The sequence below is a fragment of the Sycon ciliatum genome, chromosome 12, assembly GCF_964019385.1.
Source record: "Sycon ciliatum chromosome 12, ocSycCili1.1, whole genome shotgun sequence".
Taxonomy (NCBI): Eukaryota; Metazoa; Porifera; class Calcarea; order Leucosolenida; family Sycettidae; genus Sycon; species Sycon ciliatum.
Window position 1 is genome coordinate 25319554 of NC_088654.1, and position 27240 is coordinate 25346793.

Sequence of the window (27240 nt, forward strand, 5' to 3'; positions counted from 1 at the left end):
AAAAGACTCATTTTGGTCAGTTCCGACAAAGTAGATTGTGGCCCAATGGGGTAAAAATCATCCAAAACCGTACATGTGCTGAAAACAATTCATGCATCCTTGTTTTCCTCATGCATGGCCACGGATTCCAAAAAATGTGAATTTGACGAGAATTTTGCTCTGCGCCCAGGGTGTATTTCCGAGTCAAAATGCCATATTCCTATCAACTCGTTACATGGAATACGAGCATAGAACGCTATTCCTCACACTTCCTCATTCTTTTCTTCAGGGTGTCTGTGAGCGGTTGGGATGCCATTCTGATCATTCCCCTCAAAGCAGGACAGAGTTAGTTTCCTTATTCATCATGTCCCCGGTCGCTGAACCCGCAGACTTTGCATGCACAGGGGCGTAGCACCCGCTACGACTGGTACGACCATGGCCATACCACTTTTCGAAAAGTGTGGTCCGTCCGGAACGTGCAAAACCGTAATAAAAAAATCAGGATCCATCGATGCATATGCGCATCAGACTTTGACCTTTTTCTAGACTCGTACTCGTAGATCTGCCATGCATCTGTGCATGTCCATGCACGTCTCTTCTGACCGTGAAATAATTCAATGACTTTATAAACTGTGCCAGAAGTGTGCCAGAAGTTCCCAGAACGCAGGATTTTGTGTCTTTTTTACAACATTTCCCCGGGGGAGGTCCCCCACCCCCCTCCAAAACGGCCTTCGGCCGCGCCGACCTTCGGTCGTACCACTTCCAAAACCCCTCCTACGCCCTGATGCATGATATTTTACTCAAAATGAGGATGATATTTCATCTTGGGCCTTCACTAAAATGACTGGATGAAGAAAATTCCTGCATTTTGAGCACGTACTTTTGAAGTGAGAAACCGAATATAGAAAAGCCAAATGTGACTATCATCGCCGCAAGCTGATAGCTAAATGTTCCTGGCTATGTATTTTTGATTCTGACACAGCCCCATCTGAGCCACCCGCATCTGTAAGCATCACCAATGTCAACAGAACATCACTGACAGTAGTATGGAGGGAAGTACCCTTGCTTGGTCGCAATGGTCCAATCACACACTATCTGGTCAAGTACAATAACAGCCATGACCGACGTGTTGGAAGTGATCAGCTCTCACTCACGCTGCATCACCTTCAGCCTAACACAAACTACAACATCAGTGTATCGGCTATAGGTCACGGAGGTCAAAGTGGACCTTATAGCAGTGAGGAGATTGTCAAAACACTCGAAGCTGGTAAGAACAGTAGCTCTTGGTAAATGATAGAATTAGTCCTTAGACATCTAGCAACACACACACTCATCATCCTGCTGGGCATGTAACACACTTCCATGAACAATAAACACTGACTACACAAAATGTCATCATCCAAACTCACATGTAACTGCCTCTCTGTTGTTTCCTGTCTCAATGCAATCATCTGTCAGCTAAGTTATAAGTGAAACACTAGTTGCTGTGTTATTACCTTCTCCCCCTGGTCTCACCACACAACAACGCAAACGACTTGATGGTGTTGCTGACTTCTTACTCAAACGGAAAGGGCACAGGAGGAGAAAGGTGAACAAATGTGAAACGGAAAAAACGAAGAAAAACGACACGAAGAAACAACAAAGAACAAGCAGTGATAAAGCAACGACAAATCGGGACGACCAATCAGGGACCAATACGTACATAACGCATGACCAAGACAAAGACAACCAGACCACGGGCGAATCACTCATCACTCTCATTCCTAGACCAAACTAGCACTGCGCATGCACAACATTCACTTGACAGTCACTCTCACACAGACGGAAGCAGATTCGTGCACTCTGGCAACGCGTACTCTTGCATGCACCACATACCAAAAGCGTCACACATCACACCATACCCATACGTACACTTACACCATAAGACAGTGGACTCAAAAAGACAACAAACAAATACAACGTGCGCAAATAAGACACGAACGGAATTTTGCAAAATAAGGATCTGCCTGCCAAACAGGTTCCCTCGTCCCATTACTTTCCCCATGCACTGTGCTTTCAAACATGAACATGTATGCACTGCTGCGCCCGTACTTTCACCTGCCTCTCCTGGTCCGACCTTCTCGATTTTTCTCAGTCGTGCCTTCGCTAGTCTCTGGCTTCTCCTCAGATCCGTTTTGATCCCCAAACCACCAGTGCAGTGACATGGACAAGAACGTTAGCAAAATATCACCTAACTCACGCGTGAGCTTGATTACCAGCGGGCGTGGGGGGGGGGGATACTATTCAAGAGAGGGCTTTATTTTTTCACTGGCTCTTAGAGACTGGGGCACTATTCGAGATAGGGCACTGTTCAAGATTTTTGGAATTCTTTATTCTCACGATGGCACCATCGCCAATAAGAGATAAGTTTATGAGAAGGGGAGATGCTGTGGGTGAGGCTGTGGGTTATGCAGTTGGAAAGTGATTTACATCACTTTGAATTTTACAAGTATGGGAAAGGGTGAGCGCTGCAGGAGCAGATTGAGTTAATTAATAAGCAGTGAGTAGATTTCTTGTTTGAAAGCAGGTGGGGAGGGAACATTACGAATGCTAGCAGGGAGGGCATTGTAGTATTCTAGGGACTTGTACAGTGGGAAGTCTTTACAGCGGTCGGTTCTGGTGGGTGGGAGGCGCCAAGTGCATGTGTGTCGAAGGCTACACTGGGGCGTAACTTGAGCGGGGTGTTGAGCATGCGTATGGGTTGTGGTGCATATTGGTAATTTATGGAGTGTGCAAGAAGGGTGAGCTTTACTTTGTGACAAGAAAACTTGTGACATTGTCCGCCATTTGAGCCAATGCAGCAGTGCTGAATGATACGGAGGAGTGAAGAGGGGGAGACGGAGGCAAATTCTGGCCGTCTTGCTCTGGATTCGCTCAAGGCGGTCACGGGCTGTGATTGAGAGTGGGGTGACAGCAATGCATGCGTATTCAATTATAGGCATGTATACGCATGATAGGTGTTTTGTAAATAAGAGAGAGAGACAGTGACTTAGTGTGTAGAATTGATTTTAGCCTAAAGAGAAAATTTAATATGTTTACAGCTTTGTTCAGCACAAAGTCAAGATAGAGCTCTTATCGCGCGAGTACGGTAAATCATGCAACAGAAAGGGCCACAAAATCAGGAGAAGCAGCATGGTAAGTGGTGAGCATGGGTGAGTGGGCAGCAGGGGAGCGCCTGAAAACAATCATACATTCCTAGCCACGACCGCTCAACTGGGCTAGAGGAAAAACCCGCCTTCCGGCCAAAAAAATATCTATGTCATTACTTCCTGCCCCGCCCGCTGCCAGTCGGACCCAAGAATAGAGAAAACAAGAAATTGTATGTAATATATGGGGTATGTCATGATCGTACGCCACAGACATCGGCATAGAATATCAAAATGTCCAGTGGAAGACCCCCTTGAAACCGGGGTTGGTGGGCGGGCAACTTCAATTACCCGGTGACGAGGAAAACAAAGACCACGATGGCAGGTTCAATGGAGTTGCGCAGAACAAGAGCAAACGCACGAAAATATTGGTGAGTGAAAAGTACGCTTTTTGCTCTCTTTCGCTCAGCCGTGGAAAACAAAACTTCACCATTGTGGTCAGCAGCCTCAAAACCAAAATTGAGGCAAAAATAAGTCTGTGACAGTTCACGTGTAACAGGACATAAGTGTTATCAAACATTATCATTTATCCAATATCCCGAATCGCCAAAGAAGTTGGATACGTGGAATTTGGCTGCAGATTGCATACTATTTATGCATCCTTACCTTACTTTGACTTCATGCAGAGCTAGCTAGTAGTGACTGACTCATGTGCATGACTTGTTGTTTTGTGGCTTGCAGTTCCACCAACTCCAAAGGTCACATCTAACTCATCAACTCCAGCAACAATTACTGTGGTGTTTGGCGCACTGACTGGTCATTTCACAATTCATCGGTATTGCTGTCTGTACCACCGTGAAAGAGTCTCCGGGACTCCATCGCCAACAACCTCTACAACGGTTTGCAGTCAAGTCACAACCATCATCCTGAAAAACCTGGAGGAGGATGCAACATACTCCGTAGAGGGGTTTGCCAACAACACTGCCATGGGGATTAGCCCACATACAACGCCATTCAGTCTCAAAACTAAACCCGAAGGTTGGTGATAAGTAGCAATGCCAGTAATGTGCTGAATGGCTTCCTCAACCATAGGATGTTACCTAAGAAATTCTGGTGGTCTGTGCCCCTTTAGAACTATCATTTGAATAGATTTTTGGTTATTACGCTAAATGTCCCTTTCAGGGATAGGGAATGGACTCAAGTGTGTCGTATTCCTCACCCGAAAAAGACTCATTTTGGTCAGTTCCGACAAAGTAGATTGTGGCCCAATGGGGTAAAAATCATCCAAAACTATACATGTGCTGAAAACAATTCATGCATCCATGTTTTCCTCATGCATGGCCACGGATTCCAAAAAATGTGAATTTGACGAGAATTTTCCTCTGCCCCCAGGGTGTATTTCCGAGTCAAAATGCCCTATTCCTGTCAACTCGTTACATGGAATACGAGCATAGAACGCTATTCCTCACACTTCCTCATTCTTTTCTTCAGGGTGTCTGTGAGCGGTTGGGATGCCATTCTGATCATTCCCCTCAAAGCAGTACAGACAGAGTTAGTTTCCATATTCATGTCCCCGGTCACTGAAACCCGCAGACTTTGCATGCATGATATTTTACTCAAAATGAGGATGATATTTCATCTTGGGCCTTCACTAAAATGACTGGAAGAAGAAAATTCCTGCATTTTGAGCACGTACTTTTGAAGTGAGAAACCGAATATAGAAAAGCCAAATGTGACTATCATCGCCGCAAGCTGATAGCTAAATGTTCCTGGCTTTTTAACGTTCTGATGTATTTTTGATTCTGACACAGCCCCATCTGAGCCACCCGCATCTGTAAGCATCACCAATGTCAACAGAACATCACTGACAGTAGTATGGAGGGAAGTACCCTTGCTTGGTCGCAATGGTCCAATCACACACTATCTGGTCAAGTACAACAACAGCCATGACCGACGTGTTGGAAATGATCAGCTCTCACTCACGCTGCATCACCTTCAGCCTAACACAAACTACAACATCAGTGTATCGGCTATAGGTCACGGAGGTCAAAGTGGACCTTATAGCAGTGAGGAGATTGTCAAAACACTCGAAGCTGGTAAGAACAGTAGCTCTTGGTAAATGATAGAATTAGTTCTTAGACACCTAGCAACACACACGCTCATCATCCTGCTGGGCATGTAACACACTTCCATGAACAATAAACACTGACTACACAAAATGTCATCATCCAAACTCACATGTAACTGCCTCTCTGTTGTTTCCTGTCTCAATGCAATCATCTGTAAGCTAAGTTATAAGTGAAACACTAGTTGCTGTGTTATTACCTTCTCCCCCTGGTCTCACCACACAACAACGCAAACGACTTGATGGTGTTTCTGACTTCTTACTCAAACGGAAAGGGCACAGGAGGAGAAAGGTGAACAAATGTGAAACGGAAAAAAACGAAGGAAAACGACACGAAGAAACAACAAAGAACAAGCAGTGATAAAGCAACGACAAATCAGGACGACCAATCAGGGACCAATACGTACATAACGCATGACCAAGACAAAGACAACCAGACCACGGGCGAATCACTCATCACTCTCATTCCTAGACCAAACTAGCACTGCGCATGCACAACATTCACTTGACAGTCACTCTCACACAGACGGAAGCAGATTCTTGCACTCTGGCAACGCGTACTCTTGCATGCACCACATACCAAAAGCGTCACACATCACACCATACCCATACGTACACTTACACCATAAGACAATGGACTCAACAAGACAACAAACAAATACAACGTGCGCAAATAAGACACGAACGGAATTTTGCAACATAAGGATCTGCCTGCCAAACAGGTTCCCTCGTCCCATTACTTTCCCCATGCACTGTGCTTTCACACATGAACATGTATGCACTGTGGATCACACGCACATACGTAGGCACTAAAGTGTACTGCACTATAGTAGTTTTCCCGTACATTCCTGCACGCAGTTGCACACAAATAGCAATAGACCTGCAGTACATAACCATGCTATACTGCATGTGTGGAGTTATGCTTACCTACATCACTTTAAATGGCCCTAACCCAGCTGCCCGTCGTCAGTTTCAAACCAGATAACCCTATTGTGTATGATGGTAGTGATTGGGTTGTAGTAAGAGAAAGAATACCACTATCAACTGTGGTGCAATTTTAATCTACCATGACTCAGTTCTTCTTGTGCTTCTGCGTATTGCACTTTAGTACCCGACAAACCAACCGTCAAATTCGCTTCAACATCAACCAGTGTGAGGGCAGTGGTGACATCCGAATCACCGTACTGGAATGTTCATCAGTACTGCATCACAATCCAAGCCACCAAGAGAGTGGACGGCAAACCAATACCTGATGAACTACTTCAACTAGTGAAACACAATTGTACAGATCATGGTGTATCTGAGTTTCACAATCTTGAGGAATATGTAGTCTACAACACCTGGACCTGGGTTCAAAATGGAAGGGGAGAGAACAGTAGCACTCAAATGGACGTTTTTGCCACTAAAGAGGGAGGTAAGATCCGGCTTGGTTTCTAGTGACCTGCAGAAGCTGTACTCTAATTATTCTTATCTTTGGTGCATGTAGTGTCCTATCCTGTATCACGTTATCCTTTCACTATATTTACGACATAGTCCTTCCCCTGTCTGTCGCCATGTATAGACGGTACGTGACCTCGCACTACCCCATGCCATGCACAATACAGGTCTTCCCTCGTTAGTAGATAATCTCTTGGCCATCGAAAAAGGTATCTTGAAACGAGACTTATCTTGTAACAGGACTTGCAGCTTAAGGTGAAATAGGCACTAATCCATACTTACCTGGGCTATCCTCGATACAACATAAATTGTCGATGCTTCAACTCGTTATAAGGTAATTGAAAATCTCCATGCAATACATACGTAAAGTGAAAAGCTGCAATTTATCATTATTATTATTATTATTTATTATTATTATTTATTATTCCACAATCACGATGACATAGTGCCAATAAGCATGTGATGCGGGCGATTTTAACCAGCCATGGTGGGGACAACTGAGAAAAAGAAGGAGAAGAAAAAGAGAAAACAAAACAAAACAAAAGGAGTACTAAAGGAACCTGGAGAGAGCAGTATGAAGATTAGGCTAGCAATGGAAAACAACGAATTCAATTCAATTCAACTTAGGCGCGGGCAGAATGGAACAAAATGCAGCGAATGTGTCACGAGACTTTACCTCCTGCGGAAGCCGAGACCAATGAGAATAGGACTTGAACAGAGGGGATTTTAAAAGGATCGATGATCTGGCAAGTGGGAAATGGAGAGAACATCTAGCAATGATTAGTACTTACTAGAAGTATATCCATACTGGGTTTTTTTGCATCTAAATGTCCAGCTATTCACTGCAGAGGTGATTTCTTCTCTCGTCGATTTCTTTCCTGCTTTTACACCTCGATATTAAGTGACTTGTTTCCCCTTTCCCATGCTTCATATTCCCCTCTCCTTCCCCATTCCCCATTTTTCTAGCTATATTTATGTAGGAGACTTCTGTCATAATTATATAAGCATCCATTTGCTTTTGGAGAATCCTTTTAAATAAATACAATACATGTAGCAATTTCACCTGATATACTGTCGAATAATGTACTTATCAAGTGGTTATTTTTGATCATCCTCTGACTTGTTGTTCTAGTTCCAAGTCGTGCTCCGTCGAACCTGGCTGTTATCGGCGAGACTAGCACATCTGCTCAGCTGCAATGGTCTCCAATTCCCCTACTGGACCAGAATGGATTTATCACATCATACCATGTCAACGTCACGGCAATCTATCCCGTCAGTGAAGTCTCAAGCCAAACATTCCTTGCATCTGCCCTTAATGGAACTATTGTCAGGCTGAAACCATACACGATGTATGAAGTGGCCATTGCCGCTGCTACTCGTATTGGCATGGGAGATATCTCTAATTTCACATCATTCCAGACTCAGCAAGCAGGTGAGGTGGATTTGAACACTGTGTAGTTCATACTAAGCAAATTGTGGCAGCTGCCTGGTGATTACTAACGCTGAATTCTCTAAACAGCAGCAACAGCAATGAGTTTTTTATTCCCATACCTATGTGCAAAAAAGAAGCATAGTTCAGTAGCATATGGTGCTAGCCAGGGTCCAAAACGCTTTCATTCGGTATCTGTTCGTATCTTTCTGAGGTAGTGTCTTTCACTTGACGCATACTTGACGCATACCGTATGTGTCCTGTACTGTAATGCAAATTGTAGTAGAGGTTCACATCTACGGTATTTTTGACGTGACGCAAACGTTCTGCTGGCGTTATTGGAACACTCGAGTTCAGCTCGAGCGTTGGAAAACAACTATTCTGTATGTAGTAGTCTCATATTTTTCTTGGGGATAGTAGTTTTCAATCCGTGTTTTCGTTCAGCATGTCTTCGTTCAGTGTCGAGATGTCTCCAGGGTCTCCTTCCGGTTCTGAGGGAGCTGATCCTGTCCTGGCAACGGACAACGAGGTGAGTATAGAGGACTTTCCAATGAGTCATACCGTGCGGCCTATGAGGATTCGGGCCAAAGATCATCGAGTTCACCACCGATCACCGGACTTGAAACGGAGCTTGGGTGGCAAAAAAAGAAGACTGCACTGGAAGGAAACAGTGTTTTTCGAAAGCAGTTCCATTTTGCATACTGTAGTTTGAGAATACCAAAGGGCTGCTCGCGATCGGATGTTCCCACACCTGGATCGTCTTTGAGTTGTTATCGTTTTCCCTACGATGGAGAACGACGAAACCAGTGGATGACGGACACACGACTCGAGAACTTCGCTCCTTATGCAAATACTTCGAAGTACACGAATATTGTTCCATCACTTTGTTGGCGAAGAGAAAAGTCATGATCATCCCCTGTCACCCCAGTACGTATCGAACTAACTAACCAACTTGTTCAGCTCATTTGTGGCAGCACCAGTAAAGGCGGAACCACGAAGATGATTCCGAACACTATCAACTTACTTAGTTTGTTGGGGTGCAAGGTATAGCTGGAGTGTGATGATTGATAGTGCTGATGCTGATGGTAATGACTAATGTACCCAGCTCTATGCACGTACCTATACATGACTGGTGGTGCTAGCTATTCTAGTACTGGCCCTGGGTGCAACTCATCATCTCTTCCATGCCAGTGTGTATGCCTCATGTTCTGCACAACGTGTATTTCCTTTGTCATGGATGAATACTCTGATCGACCTACTTGCGCAATCTTCTTCTGCTTCCCACTTGGTTGCTGGGCTGTGCAGTTCTTCATCTGCTGCGGCACATACTAGTATACCTCATCTTCTGTCTTTCTGGTCAATTAGGTACATGAATTCAGCTTCTTGATCTTCTTGTGGTGAGGATCATCTTGATCTTACTTCTTGTGTAACTCTTGCAAAGGCAGTAATGGAGGATACTCTACCGGTAATCAGCAACCGCTTATGGAGAATGCCAGGTCGAGGGACGACCAGGAAAAAACAATTGCTGTATTGAATGTGCATTCATCAGCGTGTTTTAAGATCAGGACAACTAAGTTCGCCACTACACCAACTCTTTGGCTACATAGGAGCAATGATGATGATGGCCGTGTTTGACTTTGTCAGCTTTCGTGCTACCAGCCACCGCATGTCAACATTGTCATACTCGTACTGATGAGGAAGAAAAACCCACACACGCACGCACACACACGCACGCACACACACACACACACACACACACACACACACACACACACACACACACACACACACACATGGATACACTGACAGGCATACGAAGCAAAAGAGACAGAGAGTCAGGCAGCGAAAGAGAAGTGAGACTACTTGTAGGTTATGGGCACGGTGCTCCAATTTCTGCCCAGCTGAAGTAAAATCCATGTACACTATTTTCGTGTAGTGTTCATTGACGGTGCAAGCCACTGGTGAGTGACCCAGTGGTGTAGGTATTGACATTCAGCACACATCACATTTCAGTCTCCAACGTAAATTCAGTCAAAACAACACTGCACAGCAGCAACATGGGAACATGCTTCTCCCAGGCCCACCATGCAAGTGCAGTGTGCGCCAAGAACAATTCCAGGTAATTAAGCAGCTACCCAAGGATGGACAGGTTCGGCAAAAACACTCCGCGAGTGCTTGACGTTTGCAAACGTATTTTGTTGACAGTTGTTGTTTCTTCCTTCGATTGGGCAAGACACGATAATGTGCCAACCCAGCCAGCAATGAGACACATGCATTTGTATCCATCAGGGCTATTGTAAGACTTTAGAGAGTCCTTTGCATATGTGCTGGGGACATTCACCGAATATTTAGAGAGGCCTGGATACCCAACGCAGGGGATTGGCTGAAAGGTCTTCGTCCATAGGTAAAATAATATGGATCAATGTACTGGGCCCACGGATTCTGTCAATCTTCTCGCGGCAACGCCTCTTCAAGGCTGGAATAAACAGTAGAGTAACTGCGGCTAGTAATCCTCGCGACTTACCGAAACTATTCACTACATCAAAGAAAAGCAAAAGTGCTTCACCACTGCGACGGCCTGCAACATCATTTTCAACCGTACACCGAACAACACATTTGATTCTCTTTTTGCCACCCAAGCACATTTTACCGTAGGACACGGACTTGTCTTATGGGTGATCTTATGGTGGACACCGGGAAGGCGCCAAAAAGGTGATGTAATGGAAAGTCCTCTATAGCGGCGTCGGATATCGAATCCACGTCGAGTGTTAGTAGGAAATCGGCCCGCAGATTGGTCGGATGACACAGATCTGTTTCGCTAGAGCGTTTCCAGAAGGTGAAGTTATCAGTAGGCCAGCTGTTTGCTTCCATCACAGACTGCTGCCCACATGTTGATATACGACTTTCAACTGCTGGGTCACAAGGTGAAGCAAACTGGAAGGATGTACTTCAAAGTATAATTATGCGTGCGAAGTGTATCGAGGGAATGCATGCAGGGTGATAGTGCGGGTTCAAATCCAAGGTTATAGGTTAAAAAAATTGCCAAAATGAAACAGGGTAGTACAATAGAAAGTCAAAAGGACCAAGGAACTACAAGTTACACTATAATTCCCAGTTCAAATCCAAGGTTATAGATTTTTTAAAATTTCAAAAAATGAAATAGGATGGTACCATAGAACGTCAAAAGGACCAAGGAACTACAAGTTACACTATAATTTCCACTAACACCACCAGTTACTAAACAATCAGCTCATGCGATAACATTGAACGACACTGACCGAAGGTATTGAGGTTCTACAACTAACTGGCTAACAGCTCTAGCACATCTTGCATGCGCACTCCAACAACCTTCCAACTTGGAAGGTTCTAAGTTATAGAAATAAGATATGGAGGTCTTTTTGACTTTCCATAAATACTCCTTGGCTCTGCATTCGAGTTGATAGTAGCTTAGCGTAATGATTATTTTAGTAACTACTTGGTAGAATGTACATGTTCGAGTGTTGGAGTGTTTTTGAGTTAAGTATCCATGTGCGTTCTTGAGCTGAAGTTTCTTTTTTTAGCTCCTGTTTGAGCCGATAGCTGAGAACTTTCTAATGGGAATAGACATTTCGATTGCTCAATTATGTTCAGAGAAAACCGGGGAACGTTTTTGCAATGCAAGATCATATGCACGACAATCGTACTGTTGCTATTGCATAATGCATGATAACCAAAACATTGTACATCAAAGGAATCGGTTCGTTTTTGCAGTGCTGTGGGAATGGGTGTGTCCACCCTACTTCTCTCTACGGATGAAGCTGCAGGAGGCCTCGAAATTACTTCTAACCTAGTTATTACTTCGAAGTATTATTAATATTAACTCTGAAGTACATGTGGTCACAAACTCGGCAATTCGAAAATATTATTAACCGTCCACCTCTCCACACAGCGCTCTTGGCCCACATTCACAACACCCCTCCATAGCGAGGAAGTTCGTTCTTGTGTAGATGTTCCATATCCTCCAGACAGCTGTTACCGGCTCATCGGTGGAGGTAGATAACGAATGAATAGCAGATAAAGGAATGAGTATACTAATAGGGTAAAGTGACGCAATTCCGCACCTTCTACATAGAAAAGTAGCATACTCAAAAAAGTGGAAGGTGACAAAAGTTTTGAAGGTGATAATGAAACGCACAGTGCTGCTGGAGCATGCATACAGATGGGGCTAGAAGAGATGTCGACTTGTGAAGTATCTCTAGCTTCAGGCACGTTATTCTCCGGTGTAGGATGCTCTTGTACCGTTATATTGGTCTAGGTATGCTCAAGCACCAGATCACAGTGGCGCTTGTAGTACTTGTCTTCACATAGTATCCCATGCACACGACAGAGTGACCAGTGGACCAGAGAGGCCAATTATGATGCTCCAAGTAATTCCGTCCAGTGAGCTTTGAACAGTTGCATAGGATATGGGCAACCCACTCGCCTGCCTCCCCACACATTCGACACAGGGGCTTCCACCCTGATGGAAGATTTGGGCTTTGAGCAACTTAGTTGCCAAAGCCTTGTCTTGTGCCGCAATGATTATGCTCTCTGTGGTCTTCTTGAGACTAGCCTTTGTCGGCCGACTCCAGGTGTTCTCGTTGGTCAGTTGTTCTGTTGCCAGACAAACTGTCCATGCAAGGGTTTCAGGGTCCACACCAAGAGGTGTTCTTTTTGAAGCGGGGAGAGTAGGGGCTGCAAAGCAAGCCTGTGCTGGTGAGGCAAGCCAACAACACCGACCTATGGTCTCGGCATTAACGTGAGCTTGCGCACCATAGCCTAAAAGAAGGGGGTGATTTAGTGCGATAAAGACAATAGAAGGTGAGGTACAATGGATGAGGAGAAAGAGAGAGAGAGAGAGAGAGAGAGAGAGAGAGAGAGAGAGAGAGAGAGAGAGAGAGAGAGAGAGAGAGAGAGAGAGAGAGAGAGAGAGAGAGAGAGAGAGAGAGAGAGAGTGAGAGAGAGAGAGAGAAAGCGAGAGAGAGAGAGAGAGAGAGAGAGAGAGAGAGAGAGAGAGAGAGAGAGAGAGAGAGAGAGAGAGAGAGAGAGAGAGAGAGAGAGAGAGAGAGAGAGAGAAAGAGAGAGAGTGAGTGAGAGAGAGAGGGGGGGGGTGGGGGTGGGGGTGGAGAGAGAACAAGAAGAGAGAAAAATAGATTCAAAGGCAGTTCAGATGCAGTGAACATGATGCAATGCTTGGGGGAGGGGGGGAGCTTCAGGATGGAAATAGTTCTGAACTGTTAGAGGGAGTCTGTGGCCTAAAGCCACTGGCTTCGGCGAAGATGGTAGTGGACGTTCGCTTTGAAGGATGGTAGGCCCTTAGGAGATGGTGGTTTGGTGAAGAGGGAGGATGGCAGCGCGTTCCAGGTGTTGATGATGGTGTATGGAAAGGCGCGTCTTAGGTAGTTAGGAGCGCCTGGAGGGAGAACATTTTCCAGTTGGAAGGGGTGTGAAGCAGACTGTTGGCGTTGTCTCCGGGTTACAGGTGCGGCATGGTGGACGACGAAAGGGGGGACCATGGATCTCAGCAGAGGAGGACCTGGTTGGCCCAGTAGCTTGTAGACGAAAGTCATTGCACCACTGTCCGTCGGGCCTCTAGGCTCTGTAGCAAGATGTTGGGTCCCAGGATGTGGAGGGCAAGCCTCTGCACTCTGTTAAGGTGTTCAAGGCTAGTGGGAGCAGCTCCCATCCAGACAAGGGGAGCGTACTCGAGCAGGGGCCGAAAGAAGCCGTGATACACGGCCAGCATGCCATGACAGTCCAGAACACCTGCAGCTCTACATAGGAGGCCAAGACGTGAGTTTGCCCTGGCAGCAACTGACCGGAGATGGGCGGAAAAGGAAAGCTTGGAGTCAACCATAACTCCGAGGAGCTTGAGGCGTGGCTGTTGTGGGATGACCTCCCCTCCAAAGTTTATTGCGGGGACCGGTCAAGGCTGCTGTCGATGGCAGGAGATTCGTAGGAGCTGCGACTTGGATGGTTCAAACTTCACATAGCACTTTGTTCTCCATGCATGTAATGCATTAACGGAAGCTTGAAGACTGTCAGCTTGGATGGCATCATCGCGTGTATTGAAGCAGGCATACAGCGTGATGTCTGCAAATGTTCCCATTTCAGACCCTGGAGCCAGGCAGCTATCAGCATCATTTACATATACTAGGAACAGGGACGCTCCAAGGATGCTGCCTTGTGGCACTCCTGCAGAGATCGGATAGCGATCAGAGCTCTTGCCGCCGATGACCACTTCCAGCGAACGACCTGTTAAGTAGTCTCTAAGCCAGTTCAGGAGGTGGCCCTTCACACCGATGTTCCGCAACTTGTGCAGTACACCTGTGTGGAAGACTTTGTCAAAAGCCCCGACGATGTCGACAGCAAGCACCTCCACAGATCCACCAAGGCCAGATGTGGCCGACCACTTGTGGTGCTGTCCCGTAAGTAGATCGGATGGACCTAGGCCTCGGCGAAAGCCAAATTGCCTTGGTGATAGGAGGTTTTGTCCCTCCAGAAAGTTCATTAACTGGCGGTTGATGATGGACTCCATTACTTTGGAACATATAGAAAGCAGCGAGACTGGTCGGTAATTCTTTTCAGCGGATTTGGAGGACTTTTTGTATACTGGAACTACTCGGGCAGCCTTCCATGCCTGTGGTTGGTGGCCAGTACTGAAAGACAGGGAGAAGAGGCGTGCTAGGGGCCCCGCAAGCTCAGTTGCGCATTCCTTGAGTACCCTAGCTGGGATATTGTCCGGTCCAGTGGCTTTGGAGGAGTCTCGTCTTGCCAGTTGTCGTCGTACTGTGTCAGCCCGGAAATGGGTCCTTGTGACCGCTGGAGTTTCACTGTCGCCAGAGGCAGCAGGCAGGCTATCCACTGATATGTCGGAGGCAAGACTGCATTTCTTGGAAAGGAATGAGCCAAAGCAGTTTGCCTTTGCCAGGTTGGTTGCGCATTCCTGCCCATGTGCATCAATCAGGGTTGGGATATCAGAGGAGCACTTAACACCAGCGACTGATTTCATCACCGACCACCACTGTTTGTCAGGCAGATTACCCGCACAGAGCTTAGCCTGGACACGCCGTTCCCAAGCTAGGTGGGCCTTGTCCATCACAGTTGAGGCATGGTTGACTGATTGTAAAAATGTCTGCTTCAGAGGCTCAGAAGATGGAAATCTCCTCCAGCGCCGCCAGGCTTGTTCCTTGAGAACTACTGCGTACAGACACTCTGGTTCCACCATGGAGGGTCAGAGGGTGTTGTAGTGTATTGCTTGCACGGGATAAATTGGTGCATCCCCACTAGAATTGTCTCTGAGATGACATCCCAGCCCTTGTTGCAGTCGGTATGGGGAGCAGTGACTTGCAGCCAATCTACAGATCTGAAGTGTGCCCTCAGTCTCGACCAATCGGCTTTGTTGTAGCGCCATACTGTTCTAGTAGAGCTCTCCTCCTCTGAGGGAGAAACTGTCAAGAAGTCTGCGATGATGACCGCATGGTCAGAGCGTCCAAGGGGCTTACAGATAGAAGGGCTCACATGTCCAGGCAAGTCTGAAAGGACAAGGTCTAGAATGGCATCACCTCTAGTGGGATCCGTGATATGCTGCGTGAGGCAATAAGCAGATGCTAGATCCTCCAGCGCAAGACCAGCTAATGTTGTTTTACTACTTTTGAGCCAGGCGGAATTGTGGACATTAAAGGGGAAGTGCATCGATTTTTCGAGTAGGGTCCAGAAGAAAGACAATTTGATATCGGTTCGAATGGCATATCTCTCGTTTCCACACGATAAGCCAAACTTGCCAAATCGCCAATTGTATGCTCACGTTGCCATAGCGACCAGCGGAGTGATGACGTACGAAAGGCTTAGCTCCTCCACAGAGAAGGTCGATCACTGCAGAATTTGGTCATTTTCAATTGGTTTATTGTATTCACGATGTGAAAGAAGTGCTGTGTTCAATGCTGTTAGTGCCGTGAACTATTTGTCGCCCTTCTCATGCATTTCCCAAGGCTGACTGTGCCTAGGAAATGGTTTCCTCCAGGACAAGATGCTTGGAAGTCGCCGTCTCTCCTGAGACATTTTCAGCAAACTTTCAAACCTACTACATTATTTCATTCGTCAATCTCCACCACCCGTCGTCTCACCTGGCTTCAGAAGATGTTACGAAAGATAGGGAAGTCGCCAGGAAGCATCACAATCATCTTCAGGAAGTGGAAAGAGCAAACGGCATGGTCCTTGGTTGGGGGAAATGCTGAACGTCTGATTTGTCCCAACCAAGATTTCAGCATTTTGTTCGTCACTATTTTCGCTTGTTTGCTGGTGTCTCCGCGCTCCAGCTTTCTCCTGTCGGTGTCACGTCCAAGTACACAACCGAGAGGACTACTAACAAACAGTTCACTGCACTTACAGCATTGAACACAGCCCTTCTTTCACTTCGTGAATACAATAAACCAATTGAAAATGACCAAATTCTGCAGTGATCGACCTTCTCTGTGGTGGAGCTAAGCCTTTCGTACGTCATCACTGCGCTGGTCGCTATGGCAACGTGAGTATACAATTGGCGATTTGGCAAGTTTGGCTTATCGTATGGAAGCGAGAGATATGCCATTCGAACCGATATCAAATTGTCTTTCTTCTGGACCATACTCGAAAAATCGATGCACTTCCCCTTTAACCCTTTCACCACTGTCGACGTATATATACGTCATGACGTGTGCAGCTGCCCCACTGACGACGTATATATACGTCCTCGGTGTACGTCGCGTTTGTACTGATGCCTCAACATCAGTGGGGCCTGGAACTGTTCCTCAGTGGGCTGAAGGATCTGATCGACGTGTACGCAGCGTATGTGGCCAGTCTGCACAGCAGAACAGCCGCGAGCGTCGAGTTTGAAGTGCGTATTTTGGCATATCGTTCAAATAAATTGTTTTGCTCAAAGTTCGTTTTCATCATCTTGCCCTGCTGTTTCTCGGCAAGGTAAGTAGCTCAACTACTCTGTGTCGATGGAAGGAGTCCTGTGAAGCAGTGTGAGGCGGGTAATGACTCTGAGGATGATTCTGTAGACAGCGAAATTGTGTCGGAGTCGTTTTCTGAGGATTACGAATTTGCTGCTATTCAAAAGATCGCAGCTGGCTCGGACGCAGGGGATGCTGGAGACCAAAGAGATTTGGAAAGCGATGCTGAAGTTTCTGACACCTAGGCATGGTGTTCTGAGCAGGAGCTATCTGTCGTGAGCCCATTTGCTGAAGTTCCTCAAGTAAACTGCGATCAAATTTGAAGGTCAGATTTTTGAAAATATTTGAATTTGAAATCAAGTGTACTGGTCAGACATGCATGCAGATCACAATAGAGATGTGCATACATGTAAGTATTGTATGTTGAACACAGAGCCAGGCACCTACAGGATGGTGATTGCTATCTAATATGAATCCAGAATAATCCAGAATAGTCAACAATTGTGCAATTTTGAACCACTATCAGAAATTGCACAGCCGATTGTTTCTTGAATTTTCATGCGTATGTACACCGGTACGCAGTATGCACTCGGCTGTTTAGGGAATGCTTCAGACTATTTTGGTAGCTGGATTGTCTTGCCAGTGAGTGTCCAAATCAGAGAATGAGCTGTATTGCATTCTCCATCAATATGACTTTACCTGTGCCGCGTACGTACGTACGTACGCGTGCGGCCAGTGATGATTCACCCTGGGAGGCGCCGAGCACAGTAAGCCAACCGCTGCCACTGCACCGGCTGCTATTATAGCTGATGCAGTTGCTGGGGTTGCTACTCCAGTTACTCGGCATCCTCACTGTCCATCACATGGTTTTGTCTTGAAGTAGGTAGGGCTGCTGGAGGATTCAAGCTTTACGAGGCGCCCAAGAAAAAGAAAGACCCATTCTGGATCGCGCAGTCGCATATGATTCAAGCGCCGTAAAAAACGAGTTGCTGTACTCTAGTCTAGGTTGCCGTAGAACACCAGGATCATATCAAGCTTGTTATATAACATTTTTCCATTCTGAAGTCAACACAGACCAGTTATAGCACTGCTTGCCATTGCTTGTCTGATCTTTTGTCGTCAATTGCCTAAATTGAATGAATTTTGAGGAAAAATCGTCAAAAGTCGCATATCTAAATATGGTATTATGAGTCTCGTACAATGAAATCCTACAAAATTTCTTTGGATTCACAGTGCATATGTCCATACCCAACATCTCCAATCAATTTTGGACCAGAATATGCATTTTCAAAAATTGCCATTTTTGGCCCAGTGGGAGGTGATTTTCCGGTCAGGGCTGAAAGGGTTTTTAAAGTCCCCTGCAATGACTACATGGTCACCGAGTTGCTGTGCTGCAGGTAATGAGCTGTCTAGGTAGTCGATGACGGAGCAATCTGATGGGCTACTCGAACCGGAGCGATACATAGCACAGACTACAACCTTGCCAATGGGAGCATGAATCTACAAAGAGCCATACCACCTCAAAACCTTTACAGTCAATGGTGTCAAGGTGCCGAGCATGCAGGTTGGACTTCACCCATACAGCTACGCCCCCGCCTGAAGCAGTTCGGTCTTGGCGAATAGGTGCTGCATAGCCAGGAATAGTTGACATGGCGAGGGGAACCTTGTCCGGCGTGAATTTCGTTTCTGTGATGATCGCTATATCAGGCTTAGTTGAACTCAGATTGTTTTGGAACTCGCCGAGTTTGGACAGCAGCCCAAAGGCGGTTGTGACTAGCAGCCGGAGACTTGCAGTAGTCATTCTGCCAAGCCGGACTGCTCCGTGTAGACTCCCGGGCTGCGAGGCAAGTCGTCACGATCAGGCTCAACTGAACGTTGCCTAAACTTCCACGGTCTGGCATAAAGTGGTCTTGGCCAGAAGTTTGGTGAGGTGATGAGTGCGAGGGCAGTGGCATCCACAGTGATCCTTGCAGATATCTTGCCATTTTCAGCCTTGTGGATGCTGCAGTTATGGACAGTAGCTGGAGTCCCGGCTCTGCCTGACCTTTTCAGGGTGAAAGCTTTGATGTCATCGTCAGTGCATGACTCACTCAGGTTACCGACATACAGGACAGATTTATTGGGTCTGGGTGGCTCTGATGACACTAGCTGCCAACTATCGTCGGAAATGACGTCTAGAGGCTGGAACTCCTCGCCGTACTACTCAAGTTCCACGCTTGTGCTGTTCTGTCCATCGTGCTGCATGTCTTCGTCACTCTGCACCTCTGGGCCACTGCCTGTGTCACCCACGCTACGGGGCTCAAACGTACTACTACTGCTAGTGCACCCGGTAGCCTGGCCTTGGTGGGTACGGGTACGATTTCTGGACCATTTCACACGCGTACGCTGGCTCTGCTGAGTAGCTTGACATTTCGGAGGAACACTTGCCTTGGCAATGGCGGCTTCTTTGAGGGGTACAACCTCCTTAGTCAGGCCGGACACCTGCCGCGACAGCTCATCAATCCTTTTGTTGAAGCGAGCCTCACGATCGGCCGACTAGGACGCTAGGTTAGCCAGGGTCTTGATTACTTCCAGCACAGACGACTCGATACCCGGAAGGGAGCACAACAGTTTCATCTCTGCTTCTGAGAGCCCCTTGAGGGCGGTCTTTGTAGTTGGGGGCATGGCGGCCAGAGGTGGGTCAGCCCTACTACTAATCTATACTTACTACTAGTACTGGTCCTCTTGGGCACGCCGAAGGGCTGCCAGGAAGCCGTGGAAACTAAAAACTGCGGAGCTCAAAAACTTGCTTCCACTCCATACCCCTTGCTTCAAGGACTCCGAGGTATTTGTATGTTTCTTCTGGCTGCAGCGACCTGATAGATGTACGGTCAGGCAATAGGCTCTCCTCAGAGGCTTCATGCTTTCCTGCCTTTAGTACAACGGTCGCGCATTTTTGCCACACCAAACTGCATGCCAATGTCTTGACTACAGCCATGAAGAGTGTGAACAAGAGATCGATTTGGAGAACTTCAAATTCAAAGGATCAGTCAGGGAAGTGAACTGCCTGAAAAGAGAAAAGGAACGCCAGCCTCACCAGGACTCGCACCTGGGACCTTGCTTGTCATGTGTTGTGAGCTGGCTTTGGAGTGAACAACTTTTCAGCGCCTTCTAGGGTCAGCTTGGTCCCATAGCTCAGTGGTTAGAGCATTTCTCATGACAAGCAAGGTCCCGGATTCGAGTCCTGGTGGGTCTGGTGTTTTTTTCTCTTTTCAGGCAGTTCACTTACCCAACTGATCCTTTGAATTATTATCATTATTATCATTATTTCCACTAGCACCACCAGTTACTACACAATCAGCTCATGCAATAACATTGCACGACACTGACTGACTGGCCCTTTTGCGTTGACATTTACCAAGCAAGCTTTAGCCAATTGGAAAGGAGAATGAGGAACGGGCGGGGTCAATGAGGTGCTTATACGAATGCAACTGCAGAATAGGCAACACAGAGAATATTAGAACAGTCCGTAAAACTGTCAACAATTCACTTGTTCATTTGTTGAACAATGCATTCCCTTCTCTATGTCTGAACACTGTACGATGTGAAGGCCTTGGAAATGGAGGGCTGTTAAGTTCACTATTTTAATAATCAGTTCATGCAGAGCAGTACGATACCTTCAGTATAACCTTGCCTTACATATTTCTCATAAATTGACGGTTTGGAGAAAGTCGCTCAGTTGGACTTTCCGCACCTTTGAACACACCACCACCTAGCGGTGGCGTGTGAGTAGAGCAGACCCATCACAACATGGTCAATTACGGAAGTACTGTATCCCAATTTCACTATCCCGACTGTTCATACATCATCTGCAGCGCCAAGCATTGGACCAACCGTGACCAACACATCCTACTTGAGCAGCACATCTCTGCAGCTGGCCTGGCGACAGCTCACGCAGCAAGATCTAAACGGTGTGTTGGTACGCTATGACATCATGATTGTCAGCCCTGCAAACTACTCACAGGTGTTCAATGTGACAAGCAACGAGACCAGTCTGACTATCACCCAGCTTGAGATCAACACTGTGTACAACCTGTCTGTGAGGGCTGTGACAGAGGCTGCACCTGGTCCATTTGGCAGCCCGGTACCACAACGAACAGATGAATCGAGTAAGCCACGCACATGCACACACACACACACACACACATTGTCTCACACACACATTGTCTCAGGTGACTATTCCCAAACTTGACCAGCGGGGTATTATTTCGCCACGTCACAAAATTGGCCTTTTTGAATGATTTGATTATATTCTTTTCCAGTGATTGGCGTAGCCCAGAGACGTTTGGAGAGTGTTGTGAAGAAGTATGGATATAGTGGATGGCTACAGTGGAGTCTGGGGATATTGAGAAACGTCACCAGTGCTATAAAACTTTAGTAAAGCCCCCTTTCGAAATGAACGCTCCACCCTTTAGAGTGCGAACGCCACCTTTCTTTGCAATAATATGAGTACACATGATGAAGGTGCACTCACGTGATCATCAATTACCTCTGAAATCCATACTTATGGCAGGTTCCAGTTGCAAGTAAATGAATACGTGGAATGGAAATTGGTCACTTGCCTACTAGTGCTGGTGTCGGTGAACCTTGCGGCCAAAAATGGCGGTAATATCACAAACATTTGGGTCCGATGATCCCCCCCCCCTCCCCCTTCACTTTGGTTCTGGGTATAACCTTGATGCAGGTAGTAAAGAGTAAAGAGTACTACACTATAGTAGTTTTCCCGTACATTCCTGCATGCAGTTGCACACAAATGGCAATAAACCTGCAGTACATAAACATGCTTTATTGCATGTGTGGAGTTATACTTACCTATGCCACTTTCAATGGTCCTAACCCAGCTTTTTTATTTTTTTATTTTTTTACTGAATACCACAGAACCATCAGATGCTGCACAGCGGGGGCGGTGGCATATTGGATGGAAATGGGGGCGGGGCAAAAGTAACTCCTCCGACCAAAGGTCTCGGAATCATCGTTACTCCTGTGCACCGATACATGAGAGGAAAGAAACATGTGCATCCAAGAGGGAAGCACTGGCTTTGCAAACGATAATGGGGAGAATTTGAGATCGAGATAGGAAAAAACAATAGTAAAACCAGTGCACCATAGAAAGATGGAGAGAACTGATAATCGAATATTAAGGCTGAGCGAAGGGGATCAAAGAGGGGTAGAAGTCTTGACCGCATCCATTTCCGGCTTGCTGATGTACGCCGCCGTCTAGCCAAGCTTAATACATCGAAGGCAACAGGACCTGACAATATTCCAGCAAGAGTCCTAGCTCAGTGTTCCAGTGAGCGTGCAGAACCAGTCACCAAACTGTTCTCACTCTGCTTTCGCCACGGTGTTCAGCCTACCAAATGGAAGCTGGCCCATGTGGTTCCAGTCTTCAAGGAGAGCCCCGCTCGGATCCCAAAAATTACCGGCCAGTCTCACTACTATCCATCCTGTCAAAAGTAATGGAGAGTATAGTAAACAAGCAGCTCGTGAATTATCTAGAGCGTTTCAATATTCTGCCCGACAATCAATATGGCTTTCGGCAAGGAAGAGGTACGTGCGACATCCTCCCTGCTTTGCACACTGCGTGAGTCAAGACTGTCAGCGATGGAGGGTACGTTCACATGGTGGCGGTGGACATAGCAGGAGCATTTGATCGGGTATCACACTCTGGACTGATTTTCAAAGCCAAGAACGTTGGCATTGGTGGCTGCCTGCTGCACTGGCTGCAGGATTACCTCCTGTACCGCAGACTATCAGTCCTGGTCCACGGCGACTCAGCCTCCCCGGCGCCCATAACAGCAGGTGTGCCCCAAGGCAGTATCCTTGGCCCGACACTTTTCCTCTTGTATGTGTCTGACCTGGATCAGTGCTTGTCTCCCGAGACGCGACTAAGTTCTTTTGCAGACGAAACAACCCTCTACAGCCTCATCCGCACGCAGGACAATATGAATGACATGACTGCCGCCTTGCAATCCAGCCTCAAGCGTCTTGAAGAGTGGGGAGAACGCTGGCGCATCAGATTCGAGCCCTCTTAATCGCAACAGCTGCTGATGACTACGAAAGCCACACACCCTGCTGTCCCTGACATCAAGTTTGGAGGTATCGCGGTTCCGGAAGCCAACACCATCAAGCTTCTTGGAGTGACATTTGACGCCAAGCTGTCATTCCGGGATCACTTGCACTCGATTGCGACACGTGGCTGCCAGAGACTGGGTGTTCTCCGTCGGCTTGCCGTGTGTTAGATTACCATGGCCGGCTTTGTGCGTACAAGGGATTTGTGCGACCTATCCTTGAGTATGCTCCCCTTGTGTGGATGGGAGCTGCATCCAGCCACCTCGCCCGACTCGACCGTGTGCAGAAACGTGCAATGGCCATTATTGGCCCTGGTGCCCTTCTCCAAAGCCTGTGCCACCGCCGAATTGTATCTGGGCTGGTATACCTGTACAAGCTCCAGTGCATCCCAGGACCACCCCAGCTCACCGCCATGATCCCCCCTCCAGCCAACCATGTAGAAGCTCGGCGCACCCGGAGTCATCCCCCTCCTAGCCAGCAGCACCATGTGCAGCTGCAGCAAGTCCTGGAGAGCACCTGCCTATGTTTCTCGCTCCTTCCCGTTTTCTGTCATCTCAGCATGGAACAACTTGCCAAGCGAAATTGTAAGGGCTCCACTCAGCTTGAAGCGGCTCCACACGTTCAAAGAAGTACCTCACGCACCAACACTGGCTGATGGCTACCGACTTCTACGGATGAACTCTTGACTGTGGCATGGGTCATGTTCCTTGGTTCGGCTATGCTGATGATACTGGGCTTCTTTTTTTTTTCTTTTTTTTTTTACTGAATACCACAGTATTATCAGATGCTGCACAGCGGAGGCGGTGGCATATTGGATGGAAGTGGGGGCGGGGCAAAAGTAACTCCTCCGACCAAAGGTCTCAGAATCATCGTTACTCCTGTGCGCCGATACATAGGAGAAAAGAAACATGTGCATCCAAGAGGGGAGCACCGGCTTTGCAAACGATAATGGGGAGAATTTGAGATTGGGATAGGACAAAACAATAGTAAAAGCAGTGCACCGTAGGAAGATGGAGTGAACTGATAATCGGATTTTAAGGGTGAGCGAAGGGGATCAAAGAGGGGTAGAAGGGAGCTGGAGTGCGGTCAGTATAATTAGGCTGGTGTGTTTGCAGAGATCATAGCCTGTCTGTGGCCCACTCCCACTTGCTGCGCCGCAAGTGGTCGTTGATGTTTTTCTTGAACGTGTGCATACCTCTGCGAGAAGGGAGAGACTGCAGAAGGGTAGGTGGGAGCTGATTCCACATTGCGATGAGGGAGTGGGGAAATGAGCAGAGCGTGTTGTTTCGTGCCTGGGGAGGAAGAATACTGGTGAGTTGCGATGGATGATGTGTTGCAGATCTGGTTGTCTCACGAGTAGACATGCGGCATTGCGGTGCGGCTGCTGATGGTGGCAGAATGGCTTTCACCATTTCCGGACCCTCCACAAAGTTCAGCTTGTACAGAAAGCAGAGCCCTGCTACGGTACGGCGAATGTCGAGGCTCGGGAGGTATGATCCATCTCCAATTATGTGCAGGGCACGGCGCTGGATGGCAGTGAGGCGGGCCAAGATGGTGGGGGCTGCGCTCATCCACACCAGCATGCCGTACTCTAATACAGGGCGGACAAAGCCACGGTACACGATTGCCCGGTTCTTTGGGTCCAGCACAGCCGATGCCTTACGGAGGAAGCAGAGCCGCTGGGCTCCGCGTACTGCAAGCTGTCGGATATGGCTGCGGAATGCCAGCTGCCTGTCGAAGGTGACGCCAAGAAGCTTTAGCTCCTCTACTTCTGGCACGACTGCTCCTTGGAAGCGTATTGCGTTCGGGGGGTTGGCGAGCGGTGGTGGCTGATGGTCAATGCCTGCGACTTTGTGGGCTCGAACTTGATCCTCCACCTGCTTCCCCATGCTGCCAGTGAGTCTACTGCCTGCTGGAGGATTGCTTTCTCTTCTGGCAGTCTGAGTCGGGTGGTGATGCACTTGTAGAGAGTTGTGTCGTCGGCGTATACAGCCAGCTTCGCCCTATCAGGCAGGTGGTCTTCTGCGTCGTTGACTTACAGAAGGAAGAGGGTGGGGCCGAGGATGCTGCCCTGTGGCACGCCAGATTGGATTTGGTGGATCCGTGAAGACTGGCCACCTATGACGACACGGATGTGGCGGTCTGTCAGGTAATTCAGGAGCCAGGCAAGGAGGGGGCCACTTATGCCGCACAGCTCAGCCTTGTGGAGGACGCCGTTGTGTGAGACCTTGTCGAAGGCCCCGGCAATATCTACTGCGAGGACCCTGACAAGGCCTCCACCGGCAGCTGCAAGGCTCCACTCATGCTGAAGAGCAATCAGCAGATCAGAGGTTCCCAGTCCAGTGCGAAAGCCAAACTGCCTGTGAGAAAGGATGTCATTCTTCTTCAGGAAGTTGGACAGGCTGCGGTTCACGATGGACTCCATACACTTAGACATTATGGGCAGTAGTGATATCGGTCGGTAGTTTCTGGGGTTCGACTTGGGGCCTTTCTTGTGTACCGGTTCGACGTTGGCAACTTTCCACATGGCAAGTTGATGACCACTGCAGAAGCACAGGGTAAACAGCTTGGATAGAGGCAGGGCCAGAGAGTCGAAACATTTTCTCAGCACTCTAGCAGGTACTGCATCGGCCCTGTGGCTTTACTTGGATTCAGGGCTCGGAGTGTCCGGCTTACGGTGGCTTGGCGGAAGTGGACTGTTGCAAGCGTATTTGCGGTGCGCCGGCGGACATGCGGGAATGGCCCCAACTGTTCTGCAGAGTCATCGTCTAGGCTGCACTTCTGGGCAAAGTACTTCCCGATGACGTTAGCCTTGTCATGGCTTTTGGTGCATGCCATGCCATCGGGGTCAACCAGGACTGGGATGGAGCTGTCCCGGCCATGCCCTCCAACTCGTTTAATCACGCTCCACCACTCTCTGTCCTGCAGGCTGCCCGTTCGGAGCCATTGCTTGACATGGTCGAGATGTCTGGCTTTGGCTCTTGCTAGACATCTTGTTGAGTCAAGGAATGCTAGCTTGTATGTACACTTGAGCGCTCCATTTCTGGGGTCATCGCGGAATTTCCGCCAGGCATTGCGCTTTCTGTCACCTGCTGCAGAGCATTCCTTACCTCCCGTACCCGTATGACTCCCGTGTATGCGGAACACAACCTGCTTCGTGTACACCAGCTCTTGCGTGAAACAGTGTGCTCGCTGGTCTACCGGTGCTTACATTCCACCATGGAGCAGCCGCTGATCAGCGCATTATTTGGAGATTTCGTCACTTCGACTAGGGCTGGCCAAACGCGCGGCTCCCAACAACATCTGCTGCAGCTTCCATCCAGAACTCATCCCGTGTCTCTTTCTGCTGCACGCGTTTGGAACAGTCTTCCACCTGATGCGAGAAACATCACGCCCCCCTCCAGTTCAAGGGTGTGTTGCACGCGTATTGTCTTACTGTAGCATGACAGCAACCCCCTCCCCTATCTTGAATAGTACTAGTAGTATGTAGTAATCCTGATGCTCTGATGCATGCCGAGGCTAGCTGTGCTCAGTCTCCGGCTAGCTGTATGCTCAGGATGCATTCTTGATCTTCTCTTCTTCTTCTTCTTCTTTTCTTTTTCCTTTCTCTTTTCTTTAAAATGTTTTACTGCCAGAAGTCGTCTTCATATAAGGAGGCAGATATGCCTGTTTGTTGTACGACTTTAAATAAATCCAACCAACCAACCATTCTGGTGTCCACCAGATTGGGTCCTGCGGTCTGGTCTTGAAGACCTTGGATGGTCTAAAGCGCTGCATTCCCTCAGTGATTCGCTTGGTCAGAAGCTCACATGATATGTTAGGGTCGTCGCCGATTATTGTGTCCCAGTCAGTAGTCCGGAGGAAGGAAGAGAGGCGGGGCCAGTCAGTCCGCTGGTATCGCCATACTGTACGAGTGGTGGGTTGGTCTACAGATGCAGTAAGCTGGAAGTTGGCTATGACAACATCATGGTCTGATCTGCCAAGAGGTGGTTGGGTGGTGGTAGACACAGTTCCAGGCACATCCGACATGACGAGGTCAAGAATATTTTCCCCACGAGTGGCTGAGGTGACGTGTTGTCGGAG

General features: G+C 47.7%; 1 protein-coding gene across 1 annotated transcript in view; it reads left to right on the forward strand.

Moving 5' to 3' along the window:
• Window positions 1-27240, forward strand: part of LOC135827826 (mucin-2-like) — a 324797-nt gene that overhangs the window by 291514 nt on the left and 6043 nt on the right. Inside the window, exons 18-23 of the mRNA XM_065340254.1 lie at window positions 962-1246; window positions 3846-4142; window positions 4916-5200; window positions 6338-6643; window positions 7799-8098; window positions 20904-21197. Of these exons, the coding sequence (XP_065196326.1) occupies window positions 962-1246; window positions 3846-4142; window positions 4916-5200; window positions 6338-6643; window positions 7799-8098; window positions 20904-21197 (1767 nt within the window). The remainder of the gene's footprint in view (window positions 1-961; window positions 1247-3845; window positions 4143-4915; window positions 5201-6337; window positions 6644-7798; window positions 8099-20903; window positions 21198-27240) is intronic.